General features: G+C 39.4%; 2 protein-coding genes across 3 annotated transcripts; one reads left to right on the forward strand and one right to left on the reverse strand.

Moving 5' to 3' along the window:
* Positions 1-2777: 2777 nt before the first annotated feature.
* Positions 2778-3614, forward strand: LOC306883725 (gap junction beta-1 protein-like; the record flags this gene model as incomplete). The annotated part of the gene is made up of 1 exon (XM_079439146.1): positions 2778-3614. The coding sequence occupies exon 1, from the start codon at positions 2787-2789 to the stop codon at positions 3612-3614; it is 828 nt and encodes a 275-aa protein (XP_079295272.1). The 5' UTR covers positions 2778-2786.
* A 1667-nt stretch (positions 3615-5281) lies between these two features.
* LOC306883071 (ras-related GTP-binding protein A-like) lies at positions 5282-15313 on the reverse strand. 2 transcript variants are annotated; one of them, XM_079438150.1, is made up of 11 exons: positions 14996-15312; positions 14453-14533; positions 13132-13231; positions 12579-12645; positions 12271-12493; positions 11383-11478; positions 11174-11296; positions 10131-10222; positions 9934-10049; positions 8391-8528; positions 5282-7494 (listed from the first exon to the last, which is right to left on the reverse strand). In XM_079438150.1, the coding sequence occupies exons 2-10, from the start codon at positions 14477-14479 to the stop codon at positions 8425-8427; spliced, it is 948 nt and encodes a 315-aa protein (XP_079294276.1). In that variant the 5' UTR covers positions 14480-14533; positions 14996-15312; the 3' UTR covers positions 5282-7494; positions 8391-8424. The 2 variants fall into 2 exon arrangements, with proteins under 2 accessions (XP_079294276.1, XP_079294277.1); XM_079438151.1 differs by having other exon boundaries at positions 6072-7494; positions 15249-15313.
* Positions 15314-21525: the final 6212 nt, after the last annotated feature.

Raw genomic sequence — 21525 nt, forward strand, 5'->3', positions numbered from 1 at the left:
GTATTTCTGTCTTGTTTTTCAGTGCAAATGTATCTTAAAATTAAGATGCACTTAAGAAGCGAAATTGACTCAAGTCTTGTTTTCTGTGAAACAGGCTCAGAAAAAAAAATGATTCAAAGGGAAAACACTTTTTATACACCATTGATGGATATTTGAACTTAATTTTGTTTCATTTTTCAAGTAAATGTATCTTGATTTAAGGATGTTTATATATTTGTATTGGAAAGCATGACTATATGAATGTGCTCTGAATTAAGACCTTTGTAATACCTGCAGAAACCCAGTTTAGGGGTGGACCTTCATGCTTACCTTTTTCTTACCTAAATCATGCATTTTTATACAATACGTACAAATCGTCACTTTGTGAAATGGTTGTTTTCCTGTGAGATCTGATTGACTGAACTCACCTGCCAATGTTAGAGCCATTCAACCAAACGCAGAAGTGCTCAAAGAACTGTTGTACCGGTGTGTCATCTTCAGATCTCAAACACACCATTCACAGAGTCTGAAGGATTTCACCAAAGTTTGAACTTGGAGATATTACACAAAAACCTGACAGTGTTATTTCATGACAACTCGACCTCCTTTGATAAATTGTGCTGTGTTTGATAAAGTGAGCTTGGATCAGAAACGCCCCTCATTTCCTCTCCCTGCCAGGCACAATGAATAATGTTGCTGCTCATTGTGTCCACACAGATTCTTTCTTCTGCCCCGGGTGGGTGGAAATCAAGGCATTTGATCTGAATTCTGAAGAGTCTTGTTAGCCTCTATAAAGAGCCGCATTGTGTATAAATGGGTTATATAAGTGCATATGACAGCCATGGTGCAGGGTTGTGGCTAGTAGCGCGTAAATCCTTTGCATTTGCAAAGGGCATGCTGATTTTTAGCGAGGCCATTAGCTGTTTCCTGGAAATGTCTGTTTATTATCACAGCTGAAGGTAAATTGCTCTTTTCACTCTCCATAATCAAACTTGGAAATGTTTGTTTGGCTGCTCAGTGTTCATTCAGTCATTTTTGGAGCACATTGTAAAATTGAAATCTTTATTGCAGGTGGGACTTCAGATCGGTCATGTAGTTTACAGATGCTCTGATCACAGTTAATATCCCGTATTAGTGTATATGCGGAGTTGTGTGGGCCAACCGAAAGCCTGCTATTGGCTAGGTTGTCTTGTGTCAGGTGACGACATGTGGTGCTAGACCATCGCCCAAGCTCTTAACCAGCTCAAATTAACCACAACTCTTTTTTATTTTAGTCAACCAAGTATCCAAATGCCAAGACCCCAGTCTGTTGTTCTTCATATTTGGAGCTGGTACAGCATAAGCTGCTTTCTCACGGGCTGAACCTGGTAAACTATTGTTCAGATTCAGAATTTGGTGTCTGAAAATATCTGTGGTTTAGCATTGTATTGTTTTGTTTGTTGGGATTACAGTAATCTTGAATATTGCGTAATTGGAAGTTTAAAAGTTGAAGTGTTTAGCCATCTTGTGTATGACATATCTGAATAGGTTATTACCAGTCAAACGTTTTTGACATTTTTTACCCTTTATTGTGACAATTTTCCACATTTTATGTCAAGTCAGCTTTATTTATATAGCGCTTTTAACAATACAGATTGTGTCAAAGCACTTAACAGTATCAGATTGGAGGATAGAGTGTCAGTAATGTATAATAATAAGATTAAACACTCAATTTTCAGTTAAAGGCATTTCATATGTATAAGTATGTGTAATGGTATTTACTATGTAAGGCAATAAAACATTAAGTTACTCTAAAAAAGTAATGAATTTCTAACTACTAATTACATTTGTGTCTTTAGATTACTGTACTAATTACTCTCTGTAAAAAGTATTACTTATTACTACTTATCACTTTCTAAATGCCATATTTGAACAATACAAGGATGGACATTAAACTGCCATAGAAATAATATAAAATTGCATAAATTATTCTTGAGCTGACCAATGTATTTAAAGTCAGAAGGTTACATTAAAAACATAGTTACATTTTAACATTAGATGTTAAATGTTGATATTAAATTCACTATTGTTTTATATAGATTTGTTCAGTCATGTTCAATTCTTGCTCATAACAAACCAGTAACTATGAGTTTTGCCACAATAAACTCCTGATTTTCTGTTTATTAATAGTAAGGTAGTTGTTAAGTTTAGGTATTGGGTAGGATTAGGGATGTAGAATATGCTCATGCAGAATATGTGCTTTATAAGTACTAATAAACAGCCAATTTCTTAATAAAATGCATGCTAATAAGCAACTAGTTAATATAATGAACTGGTCCCTATACTGAAGTGTTACCAGTTGTTCTATAGACTTGAATATTTAATGTAATTCCATCAGAAGTATCTGTAATTATTAAGAGTAAGTCATTTTTGATTACACTTTATTTTAAGGTGTCCTTGTTACAGTGTAATTATACATTTGAATACTGAGTAATACTAATTAACTACATGTACTTACTATATGGTTAAGGTTAGGATTAGGGTTTGGTTTAGAGTTACTTGCATTTACATTTAGTCATTTAGCAGATGCTTTTATCCAAAGCGACTTACAAATGAGGACAATGAAAGCAATCAAAATCAACAAAAGAGCAATGATACGCAAGTGCTATAACAAGTCTCAGTTAGCTTACTTGCATGTAATTATGCATAATAGTAATAGTAAGACTTTCAAAAGAAACAAATGCAGTAAGAATAAAAGATTGAACTTGATGAAACAGATTAAAGTCCTGGTGCTTTGCCTGCTCTTCTCTGCAGACCTCGAGTCCACCATGAACTGGGCGTCGTTTTACGCGGTGATCAGCGGCGTGAACAGGCACTCGACAGGCATCGGCCGCATCTGGCTGTCGGTCATCTTCATCTTCCGGATCATGGTGCTGGTGGTGGCGGCCGAGAGCGTGTGGGGCGACGAGAAGGCGGGCTTCACCTGCAACACCCAGCAGCCCGGCTGCAACAGCGTGTGCTACGACCAGTTCTTCCCCATCTCCCACATCCGCCTCTGGGCTCTGCAGCTCATCCTGGTGTCCACGCCGGCTCTGCTGGTGGCCATGCACATCGCTCACCGCCGCCACGTCGAGAAGAAGATCCTCAAGATCTCCGGCCGTGGGAGCGCCAAGGACTTCGAGAACATCAAGAGCCAGAAGTTCAAGATCATCGGAGCTCTGTGGTGGACCTACATAATAAGCATCGTCTTCCGCATAGTTTTCGAAGTGGTTTTCTTGTACATTTTTTACTTGATCTATCCGGATATCAAGATGGTGCGTCTCGTGAAGTGTGACTCCTATCCCTGTCCCAATACAGTGGACTGTTTCGTGTCGCGTCCTACAGAGAAGACCATCTTCACTATCTTCATGCTGGCCGTGTCTGGAGTCTGTGTCTTGTTGAACATTGCAGAAATTGTGTTTTTAATAGGCCAGGCATGTATGAAATACTTTCAAGGAGCAGTGGGTGAACCCAAAGCGCCTTGGCTCACTCAAAAACTGGCAACTTACAAGCAGAACGAAATAAATCAGCTGATATCAGAGCACTCATTCAAGCCCAGATTCAACGTTGGGAGAAAACCTCCCATGGATAAGAGCGAACGCTGCTCTGCTTTCTAGACGGAGGTTTCTATCAGTAGTTAATGGAAGGTGGATGTCTGTAATCATATTAATCGATTGTCATTGATTGTTACTTTCGTTTAAAAGACCCCTCTATATGTGAGGAGTGATCATGCACTCTTAAAAATAAAGGTATTCACGAACATTTTTGTCTAAATGGTTCCATAAAGAACCTTCAACATCTGAAGAACCTTTGTGTTTCACAAAAGCTTCTTTGTGGTAAAAGAAGGTTCTTCAGATTCAAATAAAAAAGTAAGAAATAAGAAATAATTCTTTAAAGAACCTTTGACTGAATAGTTCTTTGTGGAACTAAAAATGGTTCTTCTATGGCATCGGTGTAAAGAACCTGTTAAGCACCTTTATTTTTAAGAGTGTGGGAGGAAATATGCTGGAGAACCGTCAAATATCACACATTTGAAATGGCACAAGTGTCCATCTGGTCCTAAAAAGCAGATAAGAGCAGAGAAATACTAGGGTTTCACACTAAGCAAACACTGGAGAGGGTAAACAGTTCGTCATTTGCTTCTGTGCTGAAGTTAATATTTGTGCAAAAACATATTTGACCAATAGAGGGTCTATACATCACAAATTGACCTTTCGTCTCAATATGAACATATAAACCGGCATGGCTTGCTGTGTGGAAAGTGGAGTAGATGGTACGTTTTAACCTTTTTAATGTATTATTATATGTTATTTAAAGTTATTTATTGAAAACAGAAACCCTCAACCATTAGACAAGTTAGTTTGGATGAAAACAGAAGCCCTGGAGCAGTGGTTCCCAAACCTGTCCTGCACATTTTGTATGTCTCCCTAATCAGACACACCCAATTTAGTTCTTGCAGTCTCTACTAACGAGCTGATGAGTGGAGTCAGGTGTGTTAGATAAGGGAGACATAGGCCGTTTCTCAATATGCGTACTTGTCTGTACTTGTGTTCTTGTGGACTTGTGAAACGTCATCAGTCGCTGCCCAAGTACTGTTCCAATTCAAAGTTCACATCTAGCCAAGTCCAGTTCAGATCCCCGGATGTGTTCTTGATCCGCCCCTTTTACCGAGGATGCATCGAGAGGTGACTTGTGCGGACTTGATACGGGCCATAACCCAGAATTCAGTTCGTCCTCCCGTCCTCGAGAGTTCGTTCTTCTGAGTCGAACTTGGCAAGTCCAAACTCGAAAGGACGGAAGTCCAGACTCTGCGAACTTGGTATTGAGAAACGGCCATACAAACGGTGCAGGGCAGGGGGTCTCCAGGACAGGTTTGGGAACCACTGCCCTAGAGGATGACATCATGTCCTGTTGCCCATGCTTGTTGATATAACTGATATTTGGAGGAGCTGATATATATATATTTTTGCACTATAGTGTGTAGTATGATTGCCCCTGAAGAATGTTACATTGATAGAATACACATTTTTTAATTGTGTTTGTTTGAACTACAAATTTGCAATGATTTTCTGACTTTAAAGTGAATCAGAATGCTCCTTTACATTTAGTAAAGCATCATATTAATTTTGCTTTGACTTGTAAATGATTTGTTAAAACGGTGGTTTGAAATTGATTGTGACTTTTGGTGTGCTATTTAGATACGTCACATCTAACAGAAGTTTAAAGGGCATTTTCTTCATCTTTGCAAGCACATATCTGTTAAAAAGACAAAACAAACAGACTTGAGGCCACATTGTATTTATTCGACTGTAAATGCTTCTATGTTCTCATAATGTAAAGTTGTACTAGCAATCATCACAGCTTTATCTAACACACCGTTCAAGAGCCATACAATCACATAGAACTGACCGACTGTTCTGCTCTAGTATGATTGGGAAATAATATTTTCTTTGCAGGACTTTGTTGAATTGATGCAACTTTTTGCTTGCAATATCAACTCTGTCATTGAACAAATTCATTTATATTGCACATACCTTAATACAATTTTGAATCATTTTAATTTCTCAGTATGTCCATGCATTTCAATCGTGATTTTTCTCCCATTTCAGTTAAAGGGGTTAGTTGAGATATATAATGCATATATATATAGTTCAAACTCTTTTCTAAAGGCCTCACATACTGAAAATAAGTGTGATAGCAGTTGTTTTATATTGCACTGTCCAAACATAAGGAAAGGGACTTTTTTGACATAACTCGTGGCAGTAACACCCTTCAGTGCTTATGACTGCTATCAGTGACGGCTCAAATGTGTGTACACCTTTAAATCACATCTTTATAGCACTGCTCTTGGATCGGCTCAGGACTATGTCATTGTCAAACAACTCTGTCACTTTAAGTAACTTGTAAGTGCAGGTCTTTAGCATTACACCCGAGCATGTCCTGAAACACATGTAGCCCTCAGAGGACAGAAGCATGAACAGGGAAACTTTGGACATGATCACTGAAGTCACTCCTCATGCAGAGAGTGTGCAGATCATTGGCTTTTAGGCTCTTTTTTTTCTTCTTGATTAATTCTAATTGTAAGATCTGTGTGAATGAGCCATATATGGACCCCGTTTCACAGTTTTCGTCCCACCACTGGAGATGTGCTCAATGATAAGTTGGTGACAACTGAATACCCATGTAACCTGTTAAAGTACCAATGTTTAATAAAATAAAATGATTAAAAACTCAGGAATCATCAATTAATTTTACTCTCTAAGCTAATCAAAACATACAAATCCAAGACTTTTGAAAGAAAAAAAAAACAAAAATCTGCATTAGACATCTAGACTGTTCTGCTGCTTTCCTAACTCTTCCCACGTACAGTATTCCTATAACAGACTTAATAGCAAATGATTTTTCTTTTCTTTTTTTGGACTTTCTGATAAAGGTGAAGTGAGAAGTTTGATAAAGAAACGAGGGATTATGGAATGGATGTTCCTAATAATCTAATGTCTCTAAATAAATTCACATGGCATGGTCTTAAAAATATTTCATTTCAGTTTGAGTTCTCATCCTCAGATTTGAGATAGACCATGGTAAGATATGTGGCTTTAGAATACAGCTGTGGCTACTGGGCATGCACACATCAATATAGCATTTGTTTTACACTACAACAATTACTGTTCTTGCATTGTTGTAAGGGGTAGGTGTAGACATTAATAAAACAGGTAAAAACTGTGACAAAAAAATATATTTTTCTCAATAAAATTCTAATGCTCACAACATTATCAAAGCAAAGTTAACTGTAACTGTACGCTAGAGGTCTAATTCATGCATACGTTTTAAGATGAACAATCTAGTCATTAGCATGCAGACTGATGGAACTGAAATGTACTGCAAACATTAAAATACTATAGGTGCCTAAACACAGGACAAACTTTGAAAAAAAAAAATTCAATATGCACACTAATGATAAATACAGAAAAAATAACTTGTTCTGCAATTGGCAGAACATCCTTTAAAGGTGTAGATGGGCTCCTCATGAACCAGATTCACTGAAAGATATTATAACTTTATAATCAATAACACTGGTTTTGTTGCACAGAAAGCCAGTCATTACAGAACAATCTATTTATTGAGAATAATTATAATACAATAATTTGTAGATCAAGTTGTTAATTTAGAAAGACCAGTTTTAGTCACAGATTTCTGCTCTCATCTGCAAACACAGTACAGCAAGCTGATAATGCTTCAAATAAAAGACACACAGAGAAAGAATGCTGACTCTCAGTAACTCAGCAGTCACCGTACGGCACAAAAATCAGATATTAAGGGGTCATTACGACGTTAAACCCCTCGACCCATGGATTATGATTAAGAACTACTGTTCCTTTGCAACATCAGCGAGGAAAACAAACATGTTAGCATAAGGTGACTACGTTTCTCAGCAGAAACACTGGATGCTAGTGAAGTCAGTGAGACAGGAGGAAATCTTCTGGATCATCCACCACCCTGTGAACAAGAAAACCCATCAAGAGCTCGTAAAACAGCAGCAAACACAATCATATTCATCTTTAACCCTGCTCATCTACAGAAACACCTCGATACAGTGCATCCGGAAAGTACTCAGCGCTTTACTTTCTCCACATTTTTCAAACAAACTTCTTTTTTCGTTTTTTATTTTTAATAAATTTGCACAGATTTCAAACTAATTTTCATGTTGTCATAAAGGGACATTGTTTGTAGAATTGAGGAAAATAATGAATTTAATCCAGTTTGAAATAAGGCTGTAACATAACAAAATGTGGAAAAAGTGAAGTGTTGTGAATACGTTCCGGATGCAGTGTATATTGCTATAAACACAAAGTCTTGGATTTATTAATGTCATTTCCAAACGGTCTCATCACTGTTGAAAAGCACAGCATTCTCTAGTAAGTCACTGAATGATGAGATTGAAGTATTCACTACATAGCTTTTAATCAAACTTGTTTTATATTAGTGCTGTCCAACGATTAATCACATCCAAAACAAAAGTTGGTTTTTTTACATAATATCTGCATCTGTACGGTGTATATTTATTATATATATATATAAATACACATACAGTATATATTTTGAAAGTATTTACATTCTTATATTTTATATGACATTAATATATTTAATATATAAACAAATTTTTCTTAAATATATATATGCATGTGTTGTACTTATATATACATAATAAATATACACAGTACACATATATTATGCAAACAAAAACGTTTATTTTGGATGCGATTAATAGTTTGACAGCACTATTTTATGCATTTCATAGGCACTGGAACAGCAAGAATGCAAAGTTTTAAAATGCTTTTTTCCCAGCATTTTGTCTGAAGTGAATGTGGACCTGATTTAGAGAGGTAACTCACTGCTAGGAGAGGTCTGGTGTAGACTCACGCAGGTCTAGCGCATGCGCATGTGCAGACTGTGCTTGGGCCCGTCCACACGCTCCAGCTTCTCAAAGTGTCTCCTGGCGTTCCTGATGTTGATGAGGGTGGCAGCGGATGCTGGAAGAGAGGAAGAGGCTTTAGCTTCAGTGATATGGGGGTGCAGATGGAGGAAACTGAATTTGGAGGTGTTTTAAAAGGATAGTTTCTAGTTACACACATGGCACATCTGAATGCTTTAGCAAAACAGGCAAGAGATGACGCTGGATATTCCCAGCATAGTAGTAATGACTGAACAATTACGTTTACACACAAACATTGACCCCTGCGTCTGATCTCATATCAGTCCTGTACTGCTATAGGCCAGGAACAACAAAACCTATTACAGCATCAGTCCCAACACCATGTATGCTAAACCCCAAGCCTAAACAAAGTAGTGAAAGACCTGTAATTTCAGGACGTTCTCACTTATTAACTTATTAAAACACAATTTGAACCTTATGAACTGGCAAATTAGCACCAATCTTCTGTTTACATCAAAAATACTGAATGAATGTTATTTTCCTCCAAAGAAAAGACTTTCAATCAGGATTTATGCCTCTTGTTCTGCTGTGTGCTATTGTGTCTCTTCAAAGACTATAAATCAGTCATGTTCCTTACAAGTGAAACATTATACAAACTATTTAAATACCATCTTACATATTAATCAATTACCTTTATTACTTTTATTTAAAGGGATTGTTCACCCAAATCTTTTCTCATCCTCATGCTGATCCAAACCTGTATGAGTTTCTTTTTTTCTATATTATGGAAGCTACCAGCAACTATTTGGTTACCGACATTCCTCAAAATATCTTCTTTTGTGTTCAACAGAAGAAGAAAAACCTCATGTTTGGAGCAGGATGAGGATGAGTAATTGATGACAATTTTCAGTTCCACTTTATATCAGGTGGCCTTAACTACTATGTACTTACATTTAAAGTAATAATTTGCTACAATGCACTTAGTGTGTACATGCATGTTTTCACATTGTACAAAAATACCTGCATGCAAATACATCAGGTCATTTCTGTAATTACACTTATAATTACACTGTTGAGCCATCCCTTACACCTTAACCCACCCTTAAACCTACCCATACCACCAAACCTGTCCCTAACCTACCCGTATCCCACCTCAATAGCAGCAAAAGTGTTTTAAAATACAATATGAACACAATACGTACATCGTACTTATTTTTTTGATTTACGTACAGAGCAGTTAAGGCCATCTAATATAAAGTGGAACCCAATTTTTGGGTGAACTATCCCTTTAACACTCTAAAATAAAGTTACCTAAAATAATCTCATTTAAATAATATTTGGCCAGGTTGTAAAGAAATAACAATGGTAAACCATCATGAAAATGTCCCAATAAAACAGCAGTGCATGATTTCATGATATTCCCTGCAGCCTAAAATCAAACAAAGGGAAGATGTCTTTCATGTGGGATTGGTAGAGCTGCGGCTCCTGAGGCTGATGCTTACGTATGGACGGGTCTGACATGATCACCATGACGTAGGTGTTGGACGTGAACACGTCGATGAAGGCAGCGAAGTTAGAGTTGCGCACTTCCATGCTCTGGAAAGAGGCGGCCAATTTACTGTGGGACAGAGAGAGAGAGAAAGGTCAAAATTACCCATGATGCTGTTCAACGCTGAACACCACATGGAGTCGGACTAACCTGCAGCTCAGCTTGAACTGCTTGATGATGTTACTGATCTTCTCGAAGCGATGAGCATCACGCTGCTCCTTACACTGATAGTGAGAGATCACCTGACAAGACAAGACGCATGTCAAATCATTCCAGCCATCGCTCAAACCTCTTCAGGAGGAGACAAAACTGGACAAGTGTAAATGCATCTGGTTGTTAAAACTGCATAGGTAAATATCATTCATTTGTGACCCTGGAGCACAAAAGCAGTCATGAGTAACACAGGTATATTTGTAGCAATAGCCAACAATACGGATCAATATGGATCAAAATTATACATTTCTCTTTTATGACAAAAATCATTAGGATATTAAGATCATGTTCCATGAAGATATTTAGTGAATTTCCTACCATAAATATATCAGAACTTAATTTTTGATTAGTAATATGCATTGCTAAGAACTTCATTTGAACAACTTTAAAGATGATTTTCTCAATATTTAGATGTTTTTGCTCCCTCAGATTCCAGATTTTCAAATAGTTGTATCTCAGACAAATATTGTCCTATCATAACATACCATACATCAATGGAAAGATTATTTATGCAGCATTGGCAGATTATTTTACTTCTTACAATAATTTTTACTCATCTAAAAATGTTTTAGATATTTTGGCTGAAATCAAAAGTTAAAAATCTAAGTAAGAAAAGCATTTTTTGCAGTGCTATACTTAATTGAAATTGATCTTTTCTTTTGAAAACGGTGAAAAAACTTAAATTACAAGATTTGGAATAGTTTTTAAAACATGTTTTTCCTCCATAGAAATCGTTTTTCCAACACTAAAGAGACGTTTTTGTGTGCATGGTGCACACATAGAATGCAATTTAGTTTGTTCGTCATAAATTGCAGACAATTACATTTAAAACTAGTGGATTTATTTTTGACGATGTAAAACCGAACAAACATAAAATGGCAAAATAATCACAACATGAGGTCATGACCAAATTGTGCAGCGTCAATCTGAATATCTGCAAGCAGTCACATGTAAGCATTGTGTTTCAGTTTGGTACAAACCAGGAAAGTAGCTCTTTCAAAAAGTAAGACTTCGTCTGCCTCAATTATCTGAGCAAAGTTGCGCAGGTTGCACTCCAGCTGCTGTACGTTAGGAATGAGCTGATACACGATGCTGGACCAGGCCTGCAGACACAAACACAGACCACACAAGTCACTCTTCTGTCTGTCTGTTAATGCTGAGCGGTGCAGAGAAATCAACACGCTCTTACTTTATACAGCGTCTCGTCCCAGATAGACGTTCTGAAGCAGGTGCAGGCCAGCGGGCGAGACAGTCTTTTCAGATCATCCTCACGCTCTTTAAATATCTAAATCACAAACCAATCGTTAACATTGATTAACAGTCTTAATTGTTAATGTCAGTTTCACTGTATTTTACCAGTTTGAAAAGAGTCGACAAGGATTTTATGAACTCATTTCAGTAATGAGAATTTTAAGGTGGAACAATTTTCTTACAAAAGAAAACACCTTAATGGTCCTAAAAAGGGTTAAAAGGTACACTACCAATCAAAAGTGTTTGAACAGTAAGATTAATGTTTTTTAATGGATTCTGCTCACCAAGCCTGCATTTGTTGACACACGTCGATTAACCAGTGGGAAAATTTCCTCACTGTCACAACCCTACCTGATGCCTTTTTTCCTCCTTTCGGAATCCTTGCTGAACACACGCTGGAAATAGAAATGGCATTGTCCTCCTCTGCCACCGATAAAAACTTCCAGGCCGGCGAAGACATGTTCGCAAATGATGACGTAATGAGCACAACACATGCTGAGAGTCACTGCAGTTTAAAGCTGCAATCACTTGCACTCGGAAAGAAGATGAATCTTGAATCGATAAATATCGTGCATCCCTAGTAAAAAAATCTCACAATTGTACCGTTTTTGCTGTACTTTGGATCAAATAAATGCAGGCTCGGTGAACAGAAGAGACTTCTTTAAGAAACATTAAAAAAAACTTTTGACTGGTAGTGTATGTTTTCTTGTTTTATGGATTTTCAGGATTAAATTGATTTGGACAGGTTAGATTATATTAAATTGATTTGGACAGGTTAGATTATATTAAATTGATTTGGACATGTGAATTCGCGGCCGTGTCTCACCAGGTCTCTCTGGTCCTCCTGCACCAGGTCCATCTTGTGCACCAGGCAGAAGATCTTGGCGTCAGGTGAGTTCTGCAGGATGGCTTCCAGACACGACTGGTAGTAATGCATATCCTTCTCCAGCTCTCGGCTCTCCACATCAAACACGTAGATCAGCACCTCCACATTGCGGAAGATGTTGTCTCTCTGACTCGTGAAGTAGTTCTCCATGAACGTGTCCTGTCTGTGTGATACACAATTAAAGATGAAAAAGAAAAATGTCTTCCAAAAGCCATCGATCAAAACACATTCCCACAGGAGTCTCTTACCCGCCGCAGTCCCACAGGTTCAGCACCAGATTGCCCAGAAACCGCACATGAGAGTGCTCCACATCAACTGAAAAAGAAGCAAATACAGCCGATTGTAACCTCTCACTAAGATGAACCGTCTTTAATATGCGTCATGAAAGATGATTTATGTTGACATATTAACACCTGCTCCTCTACTGAAAATGATACAAAAAAATGAGGCAATTGTAACAGGAGGAAAATCATTTATACCTTACGAAAGCATAAGTTGAAAAATAAAGTACCCCAAATGGCGATTTAATCCATTACAAATAATACAAAAAAACATAATCAAGCAAAATGTAAATGCAGAAAACTGTCCTAAAAACAGAGCCCTCCTCTGCAGCTCTCAAATCTCATTTGTAGTTAGTTTTGCTAATTCAAAATTGAAGCTCTGGTTAAAAGAGTCTGGTTTCACTGGAAAACCTGCTGTTGTGTGTCTTGAGGTGTCATGCAGGTTTGGAATGAAATGACACCGAATAAAAGATGACAGGATGTGTGTTTTTAGGTGCACTATTTCTTGAAAATGTCATACTTGTGGCTCCAAGGCGGCGAGTGTCTCTGGCGATGTAATTGGCAAATATGATCGACCTCATACTGGTCTTTCCCGATCCACTTTTCCCCATCAACAGCACCTGCAAAGAGAGCAGAGGGTTATATCTGCACCATCTTCATCTTAGCACAGCTCCCTCATCAGGTGTTCACCGTTTTCAACAGCGCAGGCTTCAGTAACAAGCATGTGTGTACAGTAACATGGAGAACAAGCTGCTTTAGTGAAGAATTAGCAGTGTATCTTCAACATTTGTTTTGGACTGATTTACGGTTTACAGAGAAAAATGCTTTCACAGACCATGCTGTGTGTGTGTGTGTGTGTGTGTGTGTGAGAGAGAGAGTGTGAGTGTGAAGTGAAGTGACATACTGCCAAGTATGGTGACCCATACTCGGAATTCATGCTCTGCATTTAACCCATCCAACGTGCACACACACAGCAGTGAACACACACACACAGCAGTGAACACACACACACACCGTGAACACACACACACAGCAGTGAACACACACACACAGCAGTGAACACACACACACCGTGAACACACACACACACACACACCGTGAACACACACACACACACACACCGTGAACACACACACACACACACCGTGAACACACACACACACACACACCGTGAACACACACACACACACACCGTGAACACACACACACACAGCAGTGAACACACACACACCGTGAACACACACACACCGTGAACACACACACACACACACACCGTGAACACACACACACCGTGAACACACACACACACACCGTGAACACACACACACACACCGTGAACACACACACACACACAGCAGTGAACACACACACACACAGCAGTGAACACACACACACACAGCAGTGAACACACACACACAGCAGTGAACACACACACACAGCAGTGAACACACACACACAGCAGTGAACACACACCCGGAGCAGTGGGCAGCATTTATGCTGCAGCGCCCGGGGAGCAGTTGGGGGTTTGGTGCCTTGCTCAAGGGCACCTCAGTCGTGGTATTGAGGGTGGAGAGAGCGCTGGACATTCACTCCCCCCACCTACAATCCCTGCCGGCCTGAGACTCGAACCCGCAACCTTTGGATTACGAGTCCAACTCTCTAACCATTAGGCCACAACTTCGTGTGTGTGTGTGTGTGTGTAAAACCACGACCACGACTTCGAGTGTGTGTGTGTGAGAGAGAGAGAGAGAGAGAGAGAGAGAGAATGTGTGTGTACTGCTTTATAACACAAAGGGAATCACATCAGCAGTCAGTGTCTATTGCCTTGAGGTTAAACTCACCTTCTTCTTCATGGCTGTGCTGGACATTTCCCTGCTTCTCTTTACTACGGTAAATCACTGTACTCTGCTGATCATCAACAGCTGCAACGAGACCACAACACATCAGCTCGCTTTCTCTCTCTCAAAGTGTGTGAAGTGTCTCAATTCAACAATATGTTCCTAAACAGGTCCACTTAACAGTAAAGTAATATTTCTTTATAACAGTTGAATGCAGTTTAGAGCTCAGTCACTCCTCAGCTGAACTATCATATCTATATTATATGTGAATAAATGGATCAATCAGTGCTGAAATCCACTGGAGCTAGTTCTAGTACCAGATACATCGAGAAAATAAACGATTCTTGAGATGTTTCTAGAACAGAGATATTTTGACTTTTGGTGTGATGATGTATATATGATGTATATGATCCGTTTCCTTTGGTGAATCATCATCATATGATCCAGTAATGTCCAGAAAGTGCTGAATACTTGTGCCCTCATGTTGTTTTCTGATGTGAAACCAAACTAGTTCCTGTGAGATGTTTGCTATCCATGCTAACTTACATGCTAACAATTTAACGCTGGATCTTTAGTTCAACGCGAAGACAATCGTGTGTTTGTGTCTCAAGCGTCCAAATAAATGTCGACGGCAGATAGTTTCTGTCTCTGTAAGATGTTGTTTTTGTCTGTCACTTCCCGAAGATGACTTTCTCACTGCTGCTCCTCTGCTGAAGCTAGCGCTTAGCTAAACACGACTGAAGAGTCGCAAACAGGCGGCTGCTGTAAACGCAGTTAATGCTGAAATATAATCACAGACCTGATTAAACTCCCCATCGATGTTTATATCGCAGTTCTCGTGCGGTGACTAAAAGCACGTGACTGACCGCCGCGGTCTCGCGATAACTTGCGCTGGAGGCATCACGTGACTCGGAGGTCAGAAAACAACAAATGAAGAAAAAATATTAAAAGTAGAACACATTTTCCTTTTCTTTAGCTGCTTTAAGTAGATTATTTTTACATAGCTTATAGCAACTTTAATAAATCTAATTAAAAATAAATTAAACTCTTTGTTTTGCATAAAAACACTAAAAACAATAATGTGGTAATCAAAAGCAGGTATTGCATTATTTTTTTATTATTGTTGCAAAAAACACAAATACAATAAGGCAAAACAAGATCATAAGAAGATCCTCAAGAACAGAGCACCAATCAAAAAACAAAATAAACAAAGAAAATGAGGGGGGGGGGGGGCAAGAAGAGAGAAAAAAAGAAAAAGAAGAATTACAGAATAGGGTCTTCTAATAGTTTAAATCACTGCAATAAACTAAACATTTGAGCAATCTTACAGATGTACAGTACATCTAAAATTCCTTTTGAAAACATAAACCAATGTCTTTGTTTTAAGGCACTTACATTTCTGAATATAACACTTGGCAGGTATTGCATTCTTTGTAACTAACCCTTCAAACTGTCTGCCCCAGAAGCTCTTAACCATGATGCAGCTGTAAGCTCTTACTGGCAGGTTCTTCACTGAGTATGACATACATGACATAATCAGAGCCTTTGCCTCTTCTCATCCCAAATTATCTGTCAAAACTGAGTGAATGAATGAATAATGAGGGAGAGAAATCAAATGCCCAATGAAGGAATAGTCTCAACAAACAAAAGGACAGGTTCTACATTTAATTTATGCAGCAAAACTATGCAATGTTTCATTTTTACATTTGATTACCATCCCTGTAGTAGGCTGTATAATGTGGTGTTGTTAGATAGACTTACTTATTTTTTCCTGTTGTATTTGTGCTTTTGTATGTAATTTCCTTATTGGTTTTACTGTATTACTGACTGCTTTGTTTGAGGACTTTCAGAGCAATTCAGTGTAAGACTTCATTAAAGAACGGTCAGAGATGAGACGTTTGCTCTTTTAGTAATAAAATAAAGAAGTAGTCACAGGTTTGAGTGTGTGTTCTCTCGCTTCTTTCTTCACTTTTTCCATGCCATCTAGTGACTGAACTATATCCTGCAGACACAAAGACTTTCAGCCAAGGCTGTCTGTGGACCCTCACACTCCTGAGATGAGTTTGATGGTCAAATATAGAGCACAGATTCTGAGTATGGGACGCATACTTCACTTCACCCCTAATCAAACACACCTTCAGAATCACGTCCACACACACACACACACACACACACACACACACACACACATCACACACACATCACACACACACATCACACACACAGATTCTGAGTATGGGACGCATACTTCACTTCACCCCTAATCAAACACACCTTCAGGATCACATCCAGACACACACACACACACACACACACACACACACATCACACACACATCACACACACACATCACACACACAGATTCTGAGTATGGGATGCATACTTCACGTCACTTCAACCCTAATCAAACACACCTTCAGGATCACATCCAGACACACACACACACACACATCACACACATCACACACACACATCACACACATCACACACACACAGATTCTGAGTATGGGACGCATACTTCACGTCACTTCAACCCTAATCAAACACACCTTCAGGATCACGTCCAGACACACACACACACATCACATCACACACATCACACACACACACACACACACACACACACACATCACACACACATCACACACACACACATCACACACACATCACACACACACACATCACACACACATATTCTGAGTATGGGATGCATACTTCACGTCACTTCACCCCTAATCAAACACACCTTCAGGATCACGTCCAGACACACACACACACACACACACACACACACAGATTCTGAGTATGGGACGCATACTTCACTTCAACCCTAATCAAACACACCTTCAGAATCACGTCCAGACACACACACTCACACACACACACACACACACACACACACACATCACACACACACATCACACACACACACACACACAGATTCTGAGTATGGGATGCATACTTCACGTCACTTCAACCCTAATCAAACACACCTTCAGGATCACATCCAGACACACACACACACACACACACACACACACATCACACACATCACACACACAGATTCTGAGTATGGGACGCATACTTCACGTCACTTCACCCCTAATCAAACACACCTTCAGGATCACATCCAGACACACACACACACACACACACACACATCACACACATCACACACACAGATTCTGAGTATGGGACGCATACTTCACGTCACTTCAACCCTAATCAAACACACCTTCAGGATCACGTCCAGACACACAAACACAACAACACACACACAGATTCTGAGTATGGGACGCATACTTCACGTCACTTCAACCCTAATCAAACACACCTTCAGGATCACATCCAGACACACACACACACACACATCACACACATCACACACACAGATTCTGAGTATGGGACGCATACTTCACATCACTTCAACCCTAATCAAACACACCTTCAGGATCACGTCCAGACACACACACACACACACACACACAACAACACACACACAGATTCTGAGTATGGGACGCATACTTCACTTCAACCCTAATCAAACACACCTTCAGGATCACGTCCAGACACACACACACACACATCACACACATCACACACACACACACACATCACACACACATCACACACACATCACACACATCACACACACATCACACACACACACACACACACATCACACACACATATTCTGAGTATGGGATGCATACTTCACGTCACTTCACCCCTAATCAAACACACCTTCAGGATCACATCCAGACACACACACACACACACATCACACACATCACACACACACACACACACACACACACACACATCACACACACATCACACACATCACACACACACACATCACACACACATATTCTGAGTATGGGATGCATACTTCACGTCACTTCACCCCTAATCAAACACACCTTCAGGATCACGTCCAGACACACACACACACACACACACACACACACACAGATTCTGAGTATGGGACGCATACTTCACTTCAACCCTAATCAAACACACCTTCAGAATCACGTCCAGACACACACACTCACACACACACACACACATCACACACACACATCACACACACACACACACACACACAGATTCTGAGTATGGGATGCATACTTCACGTCACTTCAACCCTAATCAAACACACCTTCAGGATCACATCCAGACACACACACACACACACACACACACATCACACACATCACACACACAGATTCTGAGTATGGGACGCATACTTCACGTCACTTCAACCCTAATCAAACACACCTTCAGGATCACGTCCAGACACACACACACAACAACACACACAGATTCTGAGTATGGGATGCATACTTCACGTCACTTCAACCCTAATCAAACACACCTTCAGGATCACATCCAGACACACACACACACACACACATCACACACATCACACACACAGATTCTGAGTATGGGACGCATACTTCACGTCACTTCAACCCTAATCAAACACACCTTCAGGATCACGTCCAGACACACACACACACACACACACACACACACAACAACACACACACAGATTCTGAGTATGGGACGCATACTTCACTTCAACCCTAATCAAACACACCTTCAGGATCACGTCCAGACACACACACACACACACACATCACACACATCACACACACACACACACACATCACACACACATCACACACACATCACACACATCACACACACATCACACACACACACACACACACACACACACACACACACACACACTCACACACACACATCACACACACATATTCTGAGTATGGGATGCATACTTCACGTCACTTCACCCCTAATCAAACACACCTTCAGGATCACGTCCAGACACACACACACACACACACACACACACACACACTCACACACACACACACACACACAGATTCTGAGTATGGGACGCATACTTCACTTCAACCCTAATCAAACACACCTTCAGGATCACGTCCAGACACACACACACACACACACACTCACACACACACACACACACACACACACACACACACACACATCACAGACACACAGATTCTGAGTATGGGACGCATACTTCACTTCAACCCTAATCAAAGACACCTTCAGAATCACGTCCAGACACACACACACACACACACATCACACACATCACACACACACACACACACACACTGAGTATGGGACGCATACTTCTCTTCACCCCTAATCAAACACACCTTCAGAATCACGTCCAGACACACACACACTCACACACACACACACACACACACACACACACACACACACACACACACACACACATGTTGGGTTTCCATGTTTTATGGGGACATCCCATAGGCGTAATGGTTTTTATACTGTACAATCTGTATGTGCTATTGCCCTACACCAACCCTACACCTAAACTTAGCCCTCACAGGAAACATGCTGCATTTTTAGATTTTCAAAAAACTTTATGCTGTATGATTTATAAGCTTGTTTCCTCATGGGGACCAAAAAATGTCCCCACAAGATTAAGATTTACTGGTATTACTATCCTTGTGGGGACATTTGGTCCCCAGGACGTGATGAATACCAGGTGCACACTCACACACACTCACACACACACACACACACACACATCACACATACACATCACACACACACACACACACACACACACACACACACACACACACACACACAACAACACAGATTCTGAGTATGGGACGCATACCTCTCTTCACCCCTAATCAAACACACCTTCAGAATCACGTCCAGACACACACACACTCACACACACACACACACACACACACACACACACACACACACACACACACACTCACACACACTCACACACACACACACACACACACACATCACACATACACATCACACACACACACACACACACACACACACAACAACACAGATTCTTCGCATACCTCTCTTCACCCCTAATCAAACACACCTTCAGAATCACGTCCAGGTTAATCCAAGTCTTTATTTTATATTTATAATTGTTTATGGGTTCTTTAGACTCGCCTTCAGTTAATAACATCCACCCATAAAACATCATTTGGGAATATTATCTGAAATTTGTTCCTGAAATTGTTTATTCCTAGACTCTCCATTGATATTTTGTTGTTCTTGAACAAACCAGAAAACATAAAAAATATGATAAAGATCTTAAAAAGAAATATAAGTTGAGTGCCTAAATGACACTAAATGTTTATTGCATGTTATATTGATCTCCTTTGTCAGTTTATCAGTTCAGTTCAATAACTCTTTGATCAGCAGTTCATTTGTCTGGCTTAGGAAACTAAAACATCACATGAGGCATGTTTCTCTGTGTTAGTCGACGGATTGGTGTCCTCTCATTACACAATAAACATAGTATATGTGCATCACAGCAGCTGCTTTCCCCCTCAAGCCTCTTTATTGTCTTCCACATTTGTAATTTAAAAAGTAATTGAATTATTTTTTTGTGACAAAACATGATATGAGATCATCTTTAATGCTCACTTTACCGGAATTATATTCAGACATTTATATCAAAACTTGGAAAACTAGATTTAAACTAGTGTGATGCTATCACTTCCACTGTGCATTAAATGCCACAAAACATTTATATGTTCAATTATGGAAATGTTCATTAACAAAGTTTTTTTTAAACAATTATTAAGAAGCGCATCATAACTATAATTAAACTATTTTAAATAAAATGAAAAAGAAATGCTGTGGTTGAAAGAATTTAGTAATTTACATTTTGATTTCCTGATAGTCCTGATAACATAAAAATATTTCAAATAATTTTCTCAGAAATTGTAAGATGGTGTTGACATATCGTGGTTGTGGCAGGAAATATTAACACAAGGATTAAAATATTCTAAAACTATAAAACTGACCAGAGCCTGTCTTAAACGCTCTCCTTCTTTATTACTTGTTATTACTATGTTACAGCAGTTTTTCCTATAATAATATAATAATATGTATTCTTGTCTTGTTATCATCAGCATCGGCGGCGGTGGGCGGGGCTAACGCGTCATGACCACGATCCTGTGCTTCCATTGGCTCGTGTCACCCCTGACGTC

The sequence above is a fragment of the Barbus barbus genome (assembly GCF_936440315.1).
Source record: "Barbus barbus genome assembly, chromosome: 17".
Lineage (NCBI taxonomy): Eukaryota > Metazoa > Chordata > Actinopteri > Cypriniformes > Cyprinidae > Barbus > Barbus barbus.